Source organism: Sarcophilus harrisii, chromosome 3 (assembly GCF_902635505.1).
Source record: "Sarcophilus harrisii chromosome 3, mSarHar1.11, whole genome shotgun sequence".
Taxonomy (NCBI): Eukaryota; Metazoa; Chordata; class Mammalia; order Dasyuromorphia; family Dasyuridae; genus Sarcophilus; species Sarcophilus harrisii.
In genome coordinates, this window is record NC_045428.1 from 486,019,076 (window position 1) to 486,033,893 (window position 14,818).

Below are 14,818 nucleotides of genomic sequence, written 5' to 3' on the forward strand. Positions count from 1 at the left end.
ACACCAACGAGGTCATGAGTCTTTCAAAGTACCTAAGCATACTTGATGATCACACTCATTTGTCAAGCAGAAGTCAAAAAAGTCTAACAAACTCAAAAATACGCTCATGCTCTGATCATTTAGAATCATCTTGAAGACCAATGGCTTTGTCTACTCTACTAATAAGGACCAGAAAATGCATGCCAAAGGTAAGTAAGCAAGAGATCATTTCAATTGCTTACCTGTTGGTCTTTTAAAAATTCTTTAATTTTATCCTGCATATGAAAAGCTTTGGGAATGAAAGAAATTCTATATCAACTTACCTTATTATTTCTAATAAATTTGGAATCAGCAAAGTTATCAAAGTTGGGTAAATAGCAAAGGGGAATTTATCTTAGAAGGTGAAGAAGGATTAAAACTTTTATTTCTTTTGCAGCAGAAAATAAAATATTATTTCTAATAATATGCAGAAGAAAAATTACTATCAAGTTGAATATTTTTGAAAAATAATTCTAGTTGATAAATAAGGAAGTCTCCAAAAAGTTGAATACAATGAAAAATTCTATCTCTATACAAATTAAGTGACCTGAACCTATACCCTCTAGAAGAAAAATGAAAATATATCCAACTACAAATTGAGAGGACATCTAGTTAGTGCAATAATTCTTAGGGTATGCTAACAGTGAGTTTATTAAGAAGAAATAATGTGTCCAAGATTAGTAAGAAAGATGAAAAACATCAGTTATCAAGGGTTCAGGATTTAAACCTGACCCATAAATGCAGTACTATTTTTAAAAACACATATCTCTATTAAAAAGCAATTAAGACAATTCAGTAAAGAGTGTTTTTATACTTTAATAAATGAAATGAGTTAATGACAATGAAACTGACCTTCCACAACAAGGGCCCAAACATTTTACAATAAAGCAAGGGCTGGAATTCAGCCAGATTTAGTTTAGTTGTCAAAAGAGCCTATTTATCTATTGAGAACTAGTAATCAGTCACTGGCCTCACTTCCAAGTCAAAAAAAGAGGTGTGATTTCAGTAATAAATAACAACAGTGGACCTTGAAGGCATGAACTTTTAATCTCTTTATTTTTAACCAATGAATGTTATCCAAAATAGTAGATGTAATTGTAGTTTAATTGAACAACACAGAATCATGATGCTAAATTCTCACTAAGGGCAAAAAGCATAAGGTAAATTTACTTTATCAAATGATTAATAATGTTTTCTTAACATGGCTGAATGAGCATGTGCTCCCAATGGTGAGTGAGAATCTACACTGCTTTGATTATGAAAAACCCAAATTACAAATGGTTGTTCCTATGTTAGAAAAATTCAGACAGCTTTATAAATTGATTAGGTCTATCCATTTTAATTCAAATTTATGTAACACAGATGAACAGCAACTATCACCAGTAATTTTTCAACATTGACATTTAGCTGACATCAATGTTGGTGTATTTATTTCAAGGTGGAAGGAGACCCAGAATCCACTGGAGGCACAGTATTTCACCTGCTATGGCAAAACTTTGGAAAAATGGATAAATGCTTATGCTTCAGTGAACCAAACTTGGGATCTATTCAATGTTCTTTTGAAGTGCTCCAAGTCATACTGTAGCAGGGAACACTCTCTTCTACCAAGCAAAATTTTGAAGCATGTGCACCATGCTTGCATACCAGTCATTTCAAAGTTAACCATCTACTTTCAATCCCATAAAGCTAAAATATATTAAATACAACTTTTCCTTATCATGACATCTGCCCAAATTATTCCTTTTTTGAAGTCAGCATAAATTAAAAAAAAAAAAAAAAGCACAAGAGAACTTTTCAGATATAAACTGAACTTACTGTGCATGGAAAGATGTTTAATAAAATGGCAATATTAGTAGATAAATGTAAGTATGAGTGCATAATACCAAACGGAAGGTAGCTGAACCACCCTCAGAAAAAATAAGGCTTTTTTTTTTCTTCCTTAACTCCAAATATGGGCACTTTACAATGAAGAAAAACAATTTAGACCATGTTAGTTTTTATGATTTCAGAAGGACATAACTGAAATAATATAAACTAAATATAACACACTAAAACATGATTAACAATTGATGTCTTCTCATTAACAGATTTGCAAAAACAAGCATAATGATTCAGATTCTAAGTACGCCTAAGTGATCATGAAATAATTGTGCCAAAAAACTGAACTATAAATTTTCTTCATCTAATTCAAGGACAGTACTACACACACACACACACACACACACTCTCACTCTCTCTCTCTCTCTCTCTCTGTAAGAATATACCAGTGAGAGCTTACACGCTTAATACAAATCATAAACTTTTACAATTTAACTCAACAAAAAGGCAGTTAAACAATGAGCAAAACAAAATCTCCTGAAGAAAAAGAAAATCTTTTTCTGAAGAAGCCTCTTTTTTTGTGAATCACTATGAATTATTAAATTTATGGGTTCCACACTCGTTTTATATGATGTTTGAAAGACCAATCATGTATATAGTGGTGAGGTAGTATACAACTGCCTCCTTCTTTAAGACTGATGTTTTCAAATGCTCCCTTTGCCAGAAAGACCCAGGTTTTTGTCAATCCAAATAAATTATGAGTAAATATATGCTCTTCATAGTAAGGCATATATTTGAAGAATATTATTATTATTGTTCAAGCTTTTAAGTAGTGCATTACTTGCAGATAGTGTTCTATCTGTAAGTTCTCTTTTAGAATTACTGTCTTGCTGTCTAGATCTTTGTGAATCAGAAGGCAAAAAAAAAAAAAAAAAAAAAAAAGCAGCACACCACACTACTCAGATATGGTCTTTTATATGATTTGTTTACATTCTCTATACACTGGGCCAAGACTCCCCACCCTGCTTCCTACCCTCATTCATAAAAGATTTAAAGTCAGTGATTTATATAAAGGCAAAACTCTTAGATGTATGGCAGAAAGGACATTAAAAGAAAAGTGTGGGTAGATGGGTGACTAGATGAGTAAGGTCATGTTGAAATATAAAAAAGGAATATGAAAGAAAGAAGAGAAAACGAAGTGTTCTACCTCAACATCCATAAGTTCCACTTATGAATTCTTTTAAATTCTCAAAGTGCTAAGATCAAACAAACACATTTGTCAGTCACTGTTAGTGTAAATCTTCAAATGGGAAAATAAAAAATGGAAAAATGTGACAGGTAATGGAACATGCTTCTTCAGTCCTCAGCAAAAAAGAAAGAGAAAAGAAAACAAATAATAAGCATAATGTCATACTGCCTTAATGTTGAATAGATTCCCTTAAATTTGTCTTTTTTAACCACCGCAGTCAAACTGGTATAAGCACTTTGGCAAGGTGGGATGCAATCCATCAAATCTGCAAAGGCCTGTTTTCTCTGTTGGTGGTTCAGCTTATGAAGAACATATATGCAAAAATAACAGCTCTCACATTGCTTCAAATTCATCAATACGCTGTTTTGTATTGCCTTGTCGAATCTGCCGTAGAGTCTTGTACTTATCACGGCCTGCTTTAACATTCTCAGCATGAAGTACATCATTTTGTGTTTTCTTTGTTTCATCTCTGGCTTGGGCTAATTCTGAACTTAAAGCCTATGTTTAAAAAAAAACAAAAAAAAAAAAAGATTTACTTTTTTAAGATTTATTAACAAAACTAACAACTTCTTTATGTCTTAAAAATACATAAACATCAAATCTTTGGCTTTTAATCTGAAAAATTTTTTTAGGATAAGTATTAAGAAATTAAATCATTTCGTTAGCATAATCCCCTTCCACTGTCTTGAAGTTCTTTTTTGTGAGGAGGAAGTTATTTCGTAAATGCTATGTGGCAAGATCATGGCCTTTTCTACATTCTGAGTCTGACCTAACTGGCAAATGTTCAATAAAATATGAAAGGCATTTACGTAGAGGGACCAGATCAATAAGGTTTCTCCTCTGTTTAGGTCAGTGGTTCTCAAAGTATGATCTAGAGAATTCTGGGGATTTCTGAAACCCTTTTAGAGGGTCTACAATTCAAAAATAGTTTTTAATTCCAATATGGTAAATGTCTATAAATATAATCCAGATAAACAAAAACTCTTTGGACAGATCCTCAATAATTTTTAATAGGATAAAGATAATGAAAACAAAAAGTTGAGAACCACTGGCTTAGATAATAATGATAGAAAACCTTTAAAAAAATTTAACATATACAGCACTATCCATTTTGATCCTAGTTATGTAGCATCTCACTATTAAAAAGGAAATTTCATCTAAATCCTGGGATATTCCTAGCACCTAGCTGATACCTACTATGCAGATACATTTTTTGTTAAATGGAAAGAAAAAAAGAACTTCATTTTTTCTCATTAAAAAAAAAAAAAAAAACTATTCAAAAGGCTTCTTAGGATCATGTAATATTTTTAAAGTAATTTTGTTAGAAGATCCCCACAGTAATTTCACTATTACTCTGACACTATCTGAATGGAGATCAAATAATTTTAGAAAAATCTGGATATTTAGGGATTGTTACATTTTTAAAAGAGAGTAAGCATTACTTGAACATTTCCCTAATGAACATCATATAAAAAAGTGCCACTAATCTGTTACATTAGTGTCCACTATTATATACAAAGCAATTCTAAATCTTTATATTAAACTGACCAATACAGAATCAAGCAAGCAATTAACTACTCACAATGGTAGCCAATATTAAAAGAAAAAAAATCTAAAAAGCCTACAAAAATATTATTTTTTTTTTTACAAAATAAATAGTATACATATGAACTTAAGTTCCAATTTTAACATATTAACTTAATACCTGTAACTGCTTCTTCACACGTTCATTTTTCTGTGTTTCTGTAACACGCTCTTCCTCACTTCTATGGTTCATAACACCATCATTAGACAGTTCAGCACTAGCTTCAGAATTATTCTCATCATGTTCATCATGTTCATTCTCTGTTGGAGGAATGACTGGTGGGGGAGGAGGTGGAGGAGGGGCAGACATTACAGTTTTCAGTTCTTCTTTGGTCTTCTCCAAGTCTTCTTGGGCTGCAAAAGCCTGAAGATCAGAAACAAGTTTAAATATCCCAGAACTATATGAAACATAGTAAAATATATTTAATGTAAAATTCCATCAAACCAAGTGGTATGGCAAATAGTACTAGAAGATTATAGAATGATATTCCTTTAGTAAAAGTATATGCAGAATTCGATTTTTAAAAATGCTAATGAAATATAAACCATTAGAAATAATATCAATGAATACAAAATTGGTTTTGGTATTGTGAATTTACTTTGCCATGGAAGTTAGAGGATTTCCAAATGTAGATGCATTTTTTTTACTACTTTGTCATATTCGAATCGAAACATGTAAAAAGTCATCATTACTTTGTGTTGCCATTCTGAGGCTTCCTCTTCTTTTTTCTTCTTGGCTTCTTCTAGAAGTGCTATCTTGGCAGTGAATTCAGCAAGTTCTGCTGCCTAAAATAAAGTTCATAATTAAACAACAGTAAAAAAATATAAAAAACATCTAACAAGATACTCCCACTTTATCAACTGTGAAATCAATGAAACCTTTCATATATTACAGATAAGTTATTTAAGCAGACTTTATCTTGGTAGTCCTTCCATTATTCAAAATAAAGGTTGACTATTTTCTGATATGAGATAGTTGAGGAAAATGATTTGTAAATGAAAAAGCACTAGAAAAAAATGTGATCTGCTATTATCCTGACACACAGCAGCATTTTATAAACATATCATAAACCTTTAAATGAACTGGTCAACAGTAATAGGTTTCTCTCAAACCTTTTTTTTTTTTTTTCATTTAAAACAAATGTAAAGGTTTATTCCAAGAAACTGCTGTAAAATAATAAATGAAACATGCTGGGTTTTTATGGACATAAGTATTTTGAGTGATAGATTTTGACAGAGATAAATATTTCCAATAAAGTAAGTTTCACTGAATTATCAAAAGCAAATTTTAGGACATATGGTTCAGAGAAGAAATAGTTAGACTGCATAGTGCACAATACTTATACCACTAGAGATTCTTTTATCCCTTTTGATTACCAAAAAGATTTGGTAATTAAAGACCTGTCTGTCTAGTTTCAAAAGTCCTTAGGCTATCAGCAGAAAAATTTAGTCACAATTACATTTTTCCCCTTATTTTTTTGGTTTATGTTTGTGTTAAATTCCACCTTTTTTTCCCCCGATTTGTTGTTGTTGTTGTCTGACTCTGTGTGACCCCCTTTGGGGTTTTCTTGGAAGAGATACTAGTTTGCCATTTCCTTTTCCAGGTCATTTTACAGAGAAGACATTGAAGCAAACAGAGTTAAATGATTGCCCAGAGTCTTACAGCTAGTAAGTTAAATCTCCGACTCCACATTTGAAATCAGGAAGATGAGTCTTCCTGATTCCAGAATTGGCATTCTTTCCACTGTGCCACCTAGCTGCCTTTTAACATTTACATAAGGATAACTGATTATGAAGTAGCTAAGTGGTATGGTGTTTTGTTTTTTGCTTTCCACTCAGTAATAGTAAAAACTGCATAAAATAAAATGAATATCAATTTTCTCACTAGCTGCTCTTGATTTTTCATCTGGTCAGCTGCCTGCTTGGCTAGAGCAGCCTTGGCTTCCTCTGCAGCTCGACGTTCCTTCTCTAGCCGTTCTGCTTCCTCTTTTGCTCGCTTCCGTTCCTGGTCCAATTCTAGAGCTCTTCTAGTCTGTTCTTCTAGTTCTGTCAAATAAATATTAACAAAATAAGTAGAGTACAAATCATTCTACTTAAGAGAAAGATCCCAAACTGTAATCTGGATTATAGATCATGAGATTTAAGCATAAATTAAAAACATTGCTTTGGTGACCCTTTAACAAAAAACAACCATTTTTTATAAGCTCTCCTTGCTTTAAAAAAAAAAAAAAAAAAAAGTTAAATTAAGATCCTTTTCAATTCAAATCAGAAAACTGAAAATATATACACTCCTAATAATAACCAGAAACATCCATTTTAATATTTTAAGTATAATTTCTTCCTTTATCAGAAATATTACATAGTGTTTTAAAATTCAAAAGCAATATTGCTTGAATAGAAATCAGAATATATATATATAAATAATCAGAATATAACCCAAAAATAGTATGTGCTGATTAGATACCACTTCTAACATAAAAAAAGATTAATTTAAGTGTTGCAATGAATTAATTACTTCTTTTCCTTTAGGAAGTGAGCCAACATATTTTTCTTTAAAAAAAAAAAAATTAGATTTTTCATCTTTATGTATTCTGACATATACTTGACTTCTTCTTACTCTGTGTCTTTGCCAATCTGATTAAAAATTTTTAAAATACCATTTGAAAGTCTTTCTGAATTCTGTTCTAGTAAGTACTTGGTCTTTTTATAACATCAATAAATGATATTTATTACAGGGTGTTATGAGATCCTGAGACAGTGACATAGTGAATAGTGTTGGATTTGAAATCGGGGTGATCTAGATTTAAATGTCTTTTCATACACTTACTAGTTGTGTCATCTTGGCTAGTCATCTAATCTGAGATTCAGTTTCCTCATATGTAAAATTCAAAAAACTTACCTTATAGGGTTTTTTGTAACAAAAGAGCTAATAAAAATAAAGCACTTTGCAAAACTTAAGTGCTACTCAAATGTTAATTATTGTTGTCATCCTTTCCATTTTGATGAAGACAACTAGGTAACACATTGAGGAGTGTTGGAGCTAGAGTTATGAAGATGAATTGAAATCCAATATGAAATATTTAATTGCCGTGTAATAATAGTTAAATCATATAACCTATATGCCTCAATTTTTTTTAATCTGCAAAATGGGATATAATAGTATCTAGCCTCCCAGGGCCATTAGAAGGATAAAACAAGACAATGTTTCTGAAGCATGTTGCAAACTTTTGGCAGCTATTTAAATGCTGGCTATTTTGATTACTTATGTGGAACAGCAATTTTCTTCACCAACAGGCAGTTTTTAGCACTAGATATTACTACACTGTAGAAGCAGATAGGTAGTTCAAGACATAGAATTGGGCCCAGAGTCAAGAAGACCTATGTTAAAATCTATCTGTAGTTATGTACTTATTAACTGTGTGACTCTGGTCAAGTCACTTAATCTGTCTCAGTTTCCTCTCAATTGAAAAATAAGGACAATAATAACACCTACCTACCTCCCAGCAATGTTAGGATCAACTTTTACAAAGCACTCCCTTCCCTTCTTTTTTTACTTCTAAACAGGAAACAGGTGAAAGGAGAATTTGGTGGTGAAACTAAGAGTGCTAAAGAAGGCAAGAAGGCTAAGGGGGGGGTGGGGGGGGGTGGGAGAAGGGAGAACCAAACTACAACATCCATGGATTCCTACAGTTACATCTATTGGTTTTTTTTTTCCCCCCAAACTCAAATTAATTTAAACTGTGAAAAGTTTTAGAAGATAAGAAGTTGAATGAGCTAAGAATAAATGACTTTTCTGAAAAGTTAAAAATAAATATTCTGGTGATGATCAACTATGAAACACTTGGTTCTTCTCAGCAGTTCAATGATCCAAGGCAATTCCAATGCACTCTGGATAGAAAACGCCACCTGCATCCAAACAGAAAACTAGGGAAACTGCATGTAAATCAACATATACTATGTTCATCCCCCCCCTCATGATTTTTCTCTTTTGTTCTAATTTTTGTCTCCCAACATGATTTGTCTTCCAACATGTCTCCCAACAAAGAAATGTGTATTCAAAAAAAGAACATGTAAAACTAAAAAAGAAAACAATAAAATAAAAAAGGCCAATTCTTAAATACAGAAATAGAAATTGTTATTAGAAAGTTATATAGCTTATTACCAGTAACTAAACTGCATAATTCTATCATTGATGCTTGATAACGAAAATCCCCATTTAGAATTTCCATTTTAAAATCTGCCCAGGCAAACCTGCTCTACTTTGATCTTTGTATCCTGAGAACCTAACATAATGACTTGTACATAAGCAGATGTTCTTCCTGTTCCTTTTCAGTCTACTGTATTGTTTCATCTTGCAAGGTATACCCTTTAACTCTTGGTTTACCCCAAGTTTCTGCCCTTTCCATTCTTTTTACAGACTCCAAAGTCATTTAAGGAGAGCTCCTTTTCATCTCGAAATCCTTTGAGAACAATATCTCCTTTTCTCTTCTTCTTTCTCCTCATCTCTAATAAAGAGATGGCCCTTCTCACCAGGGTCAATTCTTCCACATGTATACTTGGTATACAGGGATTTTTTTTTTTTTGAGAAAATAAATTTCATCTTGGACATGATAAATTATAGATACCTATGAAAAAAATCTGAGCGAAAACATCCAGCAAGTAGCTCATAATATGTAACTAATGCATAGGAAAGAGCATACATAAATTCAAGTCATCTGCATAAAGATGATTATTGAACTTATTGAAGCTGATGGCTTGGTAATCATTGCATCTTTTTCTTCATGTCGGCATCTATCTCTAATCTACTCAACTTTAACAGGAATCAATCAAATCAAATCAAGCTTATTAGCCTATAGTTTACAAATTCTATTCTCTTCTCCTTTGTTTCAAAATTGGGATATGTGCCCTTTCCAGTCCTTTGTTACCTTTCTTATTCATCATTTTTCAAATATCACTGACAATGGCTCAAAAATTACATCACTCTTCCCCTCAGTGACTGAGGATATAGTTCATTTGGACTAACTGACTAGATTAAGAGTAACTGGAAACTCTTATTTAATTTGAACATCAAATTCTTATTAGTTATTTTTGTTCTGACCTTTCTCATCCAAAAGTTATTTTTATTAAGTAGAGAAAACTGAAAGCAAAATCAGAATTAAGCAAGTTTATGTGATCTACTATCAATTATCATTGCCCCATCTATGCTGAGCAGTGACACCACTTTTTCCTAAGTAGCAGCAAGGTAGTGCAGCAGACAGACCCAAATTCAAAGTCAGGATGAAACACTTACTAGCTGCCCTGTGATTCTGGGCAATCAGCTGTCTTCTGCCTCAGTTTCCTCAATTACAAAATACATAGTTATTAAATAGCATCTGCATTATAGCGTTATGAAAATCAAATATTACAAAGTTTAAACATAGTATTTGGCACATGGCTACTATATAAATGCTGCTGTTTCTTTCTCCTTCCTTACCCCTCAAATTCAATTTCTTGTTTTCTATCTCCCACATTTTACACCAGGGGTCTTCAAAACTACAGCACGGGCCAGATGCAGCAGCTGAGAACGTTTATCCCCCTCATCCAGGGCTATGAAGTTTCTTTATTTAAAGGCCCACAAAACAAAGTTTTTGTTTTTTACTATAGTCCGGCCCTCCAACAGTCTGAGGGACAGTGAACTGGCCCCCTATTTAAAAAGTTTGAGGACCCCTGTCCTATGTTGTCTTCTCTTTTCTGGCATTACCACAACTCTACTTCACATTCCAATTTTTACCCACTTGAAATATTGATTGAAATATCTTCCTTACAGGTATTCCTAACTTCATAATGCTGTCAAAATAATTTTTCCTTATTTATATCTCTGGTCTTCTGAAATATTTTCACTAGATCTCTATTGCCTTTGAAATGAAATTCAAATGCTTGCCTGGTATTCAATGTTCTCCACAATCTATTCACTAACCTATTTTCCCAGACTTACTTCATATCCCAGACTACACAGAAGCTAAACTAGTTAGTTCTTTTCAACATAAACATCATTGCATTCTTATGTTATTATGCCTTTACCCAAGGCAACAGTATCTTACTCCTGGAATTCCTTCTTCATCATTTATGTTACTGAATTTTACCCATTCTCTACAACTCAATTTAAGTACCATCCTGTAAGAAACTTTCACAGATACTTCTTCCCTACCTCCAAAAACCTTTAACTTCAGATGTCACATGACACTTTTATAAATTCACTAATGCATTTATCAAGCAATATTACATATCATTTGCAGTAGATAACATCATTCTCTTACTGAGGGTAAACTTCTTGAATCTAGGAATTCACACTTATCTAAATATAAAAGTGCTCTGCACCAAGAAAGTGCTTCATCAATGTTTGTTGATTTGATTTGTTAACTAATGTTACTATTACTGAGTGTAAGTACACATTCAATCCTGTTCCCTCTGTTCAGATGAATGATAGCATTTAATAACTATATTAATATAGATGATTTTGTTAAATATATTAGTTATTATTCTATTATAGATGAATGTTATCACTGTATAAGAGAAACCAAGTTTTATAGAGTAAGTAGTGTTAATAAGATTAGTGAAATAATGGCAAAACAAATGTAATTTGAGTTTGAGATTATATAAGATAGTTTTCTGCATGAACTAGAAAGATCTCAAAAATTAAGACAGTGAAAAATTAAGGAATTTACCCTAGGTCACTGTTAGGACTAGAAATCAATTTCTAACTCTTAGTACTTTATTCCACATTGGCTATATTTGTCTTCTTTGAGGGTGGGAATTATATTTTTTGACAGCTAGATCAAAACTGAAACAATCCAGATAATATAGGATATTACTTACAGTTTAAAAACTATATAACTAAAGTTTGATGCATAATAAGAAAAGTGATGCACGTTCTATAATATGATCTGCTGCTCACAAAAATGAGGATTTTTATTTTGAATGACAATTACTCTTAAGTACAAAGAAACTTTTGGAAAACAAAACAAAAAAACAACAACCCCTTCCAAAAAAACCCAATAACTTTTCAATGGAAGATCAGTATATGCTTCAGATAGTGTAGAAATGGTTTTTAAGTACTTGGCACAAATTACACAGTAATCATAAGGTTTTAAAGCTCCATAAGAAGGCTTTATTATTTAAAAAAAAAATACAAATTAAATGTCTGCTTTTCAAGATGACTGATTTAAAACTGTCTTGTTTAAGAAGACTCTAAATTCTTTCTGATGTTCTATCTTCCACATATTCTCTTGTTCTCTTTATTTGGGGGTTGTTTTCTGTCCATAATTTATTACTATTATTTTTGTTATATGTCCTATATAAATAATAAGACTGAAAGATTTAGTACCTAATAATCCTCTAGCAAAAATCATATGAAACAGAACATGTTAACGTTAAATAAAATTTAATCATTTTAAAATGACATCAGTATTATGCATTTCATTTATATTCACACCTGTCCAACATAATTATAGTACGTGCCAGAAAATTCCATATTCTATTCTCTGAACTATTATCATTACTCATAATGTACTTAGTGATTATAGTAAAAAAGAATGAAAATTTAGAATCTGTTTTCTTCCACTAGAAATAATGTAGTTTATTTTAAAATCGGAATGAAGATATATTGTGGTATAATGAACAGAGAACTGGCCGTGGAGCCAGAAAGACCTGGATCCTAAAGCAAGTAATTTAACCTCTCAAGCTTTTGGAAAAATTTCTAAAAAGGCCTCTGGGAAAAATCTCTAAGACTCCAAGTTGCAGAAAAGGTACTGATCTGCATTGATAGAGCCAGATCTTCATTTGAAAATTCACTATACCATTATAAACACAAGTGCTAGCTTTATTCTAAATTGGGGCTATACATGATAAATTATGCAATCTATGAAAACATCAACAATCTACTCAGTTATTTATCTTTCACTCTACTGTAGGCAATGGTAAACAAGAATCCCCTCCAAAACACATCCAAATGATCACTGTTTGAAAGCCTTTACATATTATACTGCTTAATATTCAGCAACTAAGTGGCAGAATGGATAGAATGGTGGGACAGCAGTCATGGAGACGGAGTTCAAATTCTTCCTCAAATATATACTAACTAGTGACCCCAGACAAATCACTTCACCTCCTACAACCTTAGTTTTCTCATTTGTAAAATGGGGATAACAGCATTTATTGCACAGATTATCATCAAATGAAATAATGTCAAGCATTGTGCAAACATTAAAATGCTATGTAAATGTTAAATTCCATCATTATAAATGGATTTACAATCTAATCAATTTGGACTAAAGACTACAATCCATGCATATCTGCCCTTCCTGTGACTCTTGTCCATGTTCGTCCCTTAATATATAATAAGCATAACCTATCCAATGGGCTGGGACACTTCTTTTCTTCTTTCATCATGCTGATTATGCCAGTAGAGTACTGGGATTCTCTCTCCCTCACTCTCCAATACATGATCAATTCCTCTTCCTTTCCTATCATACATTCTCCTAATGACACCCTTTACACTTAGTTTCAATGAAACTCATCATTGATTATATCTTACAATATAATATATCACAACTTGTCTCCAATTAGAACTGATTATATAGCTCCTACTCATCAAATAGCAACAACAAAATGAAGCATTCAAAAAATAATGACACTACAAAACCCAAAACAATAATTAAACATTAAGTTATTATTAATATTTTATATTTCAATGAAATACAGCTACAGCAGAGGAAATGTCATATATTGCAAAGAACTAAGAACCAAGAATATGAGTTCCTGTTCTATCAGTTATTTAGCCATGTAACCTTGAACAAATCATTTAATTTCCATGTTTCTCAGCGACTGCTAATCTGGAAAAATGAGGATAATATTCTCTCTAATTCACATTATTGTTGTGAAGAATAAAATAAGACATGAGAAATTGCTTTAAAATATTGTTAACTTATAGAAACAAATTAAGTCATTTTATCCTCTTAGGCACCATCCCTTAGAAATGGCAACACATCCCTTTTTCCAAATTGGATTCTTTTGCCCTCTTCAATACTTTTTGCATACACAACTCATTAAGGTGTGTGATTATGGAGTAGTGTTTTTTTTGGAGAGGAATAAGGGGGACATCAAGGAAAAGGTCTGGACTTGTGATTTTACTATTGTAGTAAATATCTCACTATGGGAATTTCTCATCCTAAAGCACATCAGAGACTTTTCTGTTTTTCAGAATCTCAAAGCATTCTTGAAGTAAGGAAGACAGTGGTTCAAAGCCAGTAACTGTGGGACTGGTAACATTAAGCAACTCCACGGAAATGTATGTGTTCTTGAGATTTCATTGGTATTTCCTTTATAAAGTACATAGATTTACTTGATGTAAATATATTCATATAAGACAGCATGTCTTCTGCTATATACTGAAGAAATCTAATTTGAATATAGTGTTGTGATTATGTCCTTTTAACCTTTAATTTAATGGAAAAATCAAATTCCTGGATTAGATTTCAAATGTTAAAAAAAAAAAAAAAAAAAATCACAAAACTGAGACCAACGAAACTACTTTTAAAAACCAGTGATAAGATCAGCAGAAATGTTATTAAATCAAACCATTCTATAACCTTTTTCAAAGAAACTTACCTTTCTGAGCTTTCATTGTTTGCTCTTCAATTTGTCTTAGACGTTCCATCAGTTCTTCCTTTTCTCTCTCTATTCTCTCCTTTTCTTTTTCTGCTATTTCCCTTTTCTTTTTTTCATTTTCTAGTTGTGCCCTTAAAAAGAATTGCAACTATATTATTACAAATTAATTATTAGAATTAAAATTATTTAGTAATGGAAAATAAAATCAAGGCGGCTTTATTTAAAGCTAGGGTGAGGGAACAAAAATGATTTTTGAATATGGAAAGGGGAGTTACTATAGGGGTAATCTCAGACTTAAGGCAGTTAGCCTTAAGTTTAAATTTTTGGAAATTTAAAGTTTTGAAGATAAGCCCGTGCACACAACTTTCATGTTCATTGTAACTTAATTTTCACTTCGAACTACACACATAAAAAAAGCAGGAGTAAAGGCTTGCAGGAAACTCATAGGTAAGGTAGGACTCTATGGTGTTGAGTAGACTAGTAGAATATTCAATGCCAGAACTA

General features: G+C 32.0%; 1 protein-coding gene across 3 annotated transcripts in view; it reads right to left on the reverse strand.

The window, feature by feature from the left end:
* The window catches only part of RDX (radixin), a 115,611-nt gene that overhangs the window by 31,438 nt on the left and 69,355 nt on the right, over nucleotides 1-14,818 (reverse strand). For 2 of the 3 annotated variants that reach the window (XM_031961122.1, XM_031961121.1), the window contains exons 10-14: nucleotides 14,315-14,445; nucleotides 6,555-6,715; nucleotides 5,363-5,455; nucleotides 4,791-5,033; nucleotides 3,423-3,583 (exon numbers count right to left, since the gene is read on the reverse strand). In XM_031961122.1, coding sequence (XP_031816982.1) covers nucleotides 3,423-3,583; nucleotides 4,791-5,033; nucleotides 5,363-5,455; nucleotides 6,555-6,715; nucleotides 14,315-14,445 — 789 coding nt within the window. Of the gene's footprint in view, nucleotides 1-814; nucleotides 3,584-4,790; nucleotides 5,034-5,362; nucleotides 5,456-6,554; nucleotides 6,716-14,314; nucleotides 14,446-14,818 lie in introns of those variants that run through there. The other variant, XM_031961123.1, reaches the window with a different exon arrangement.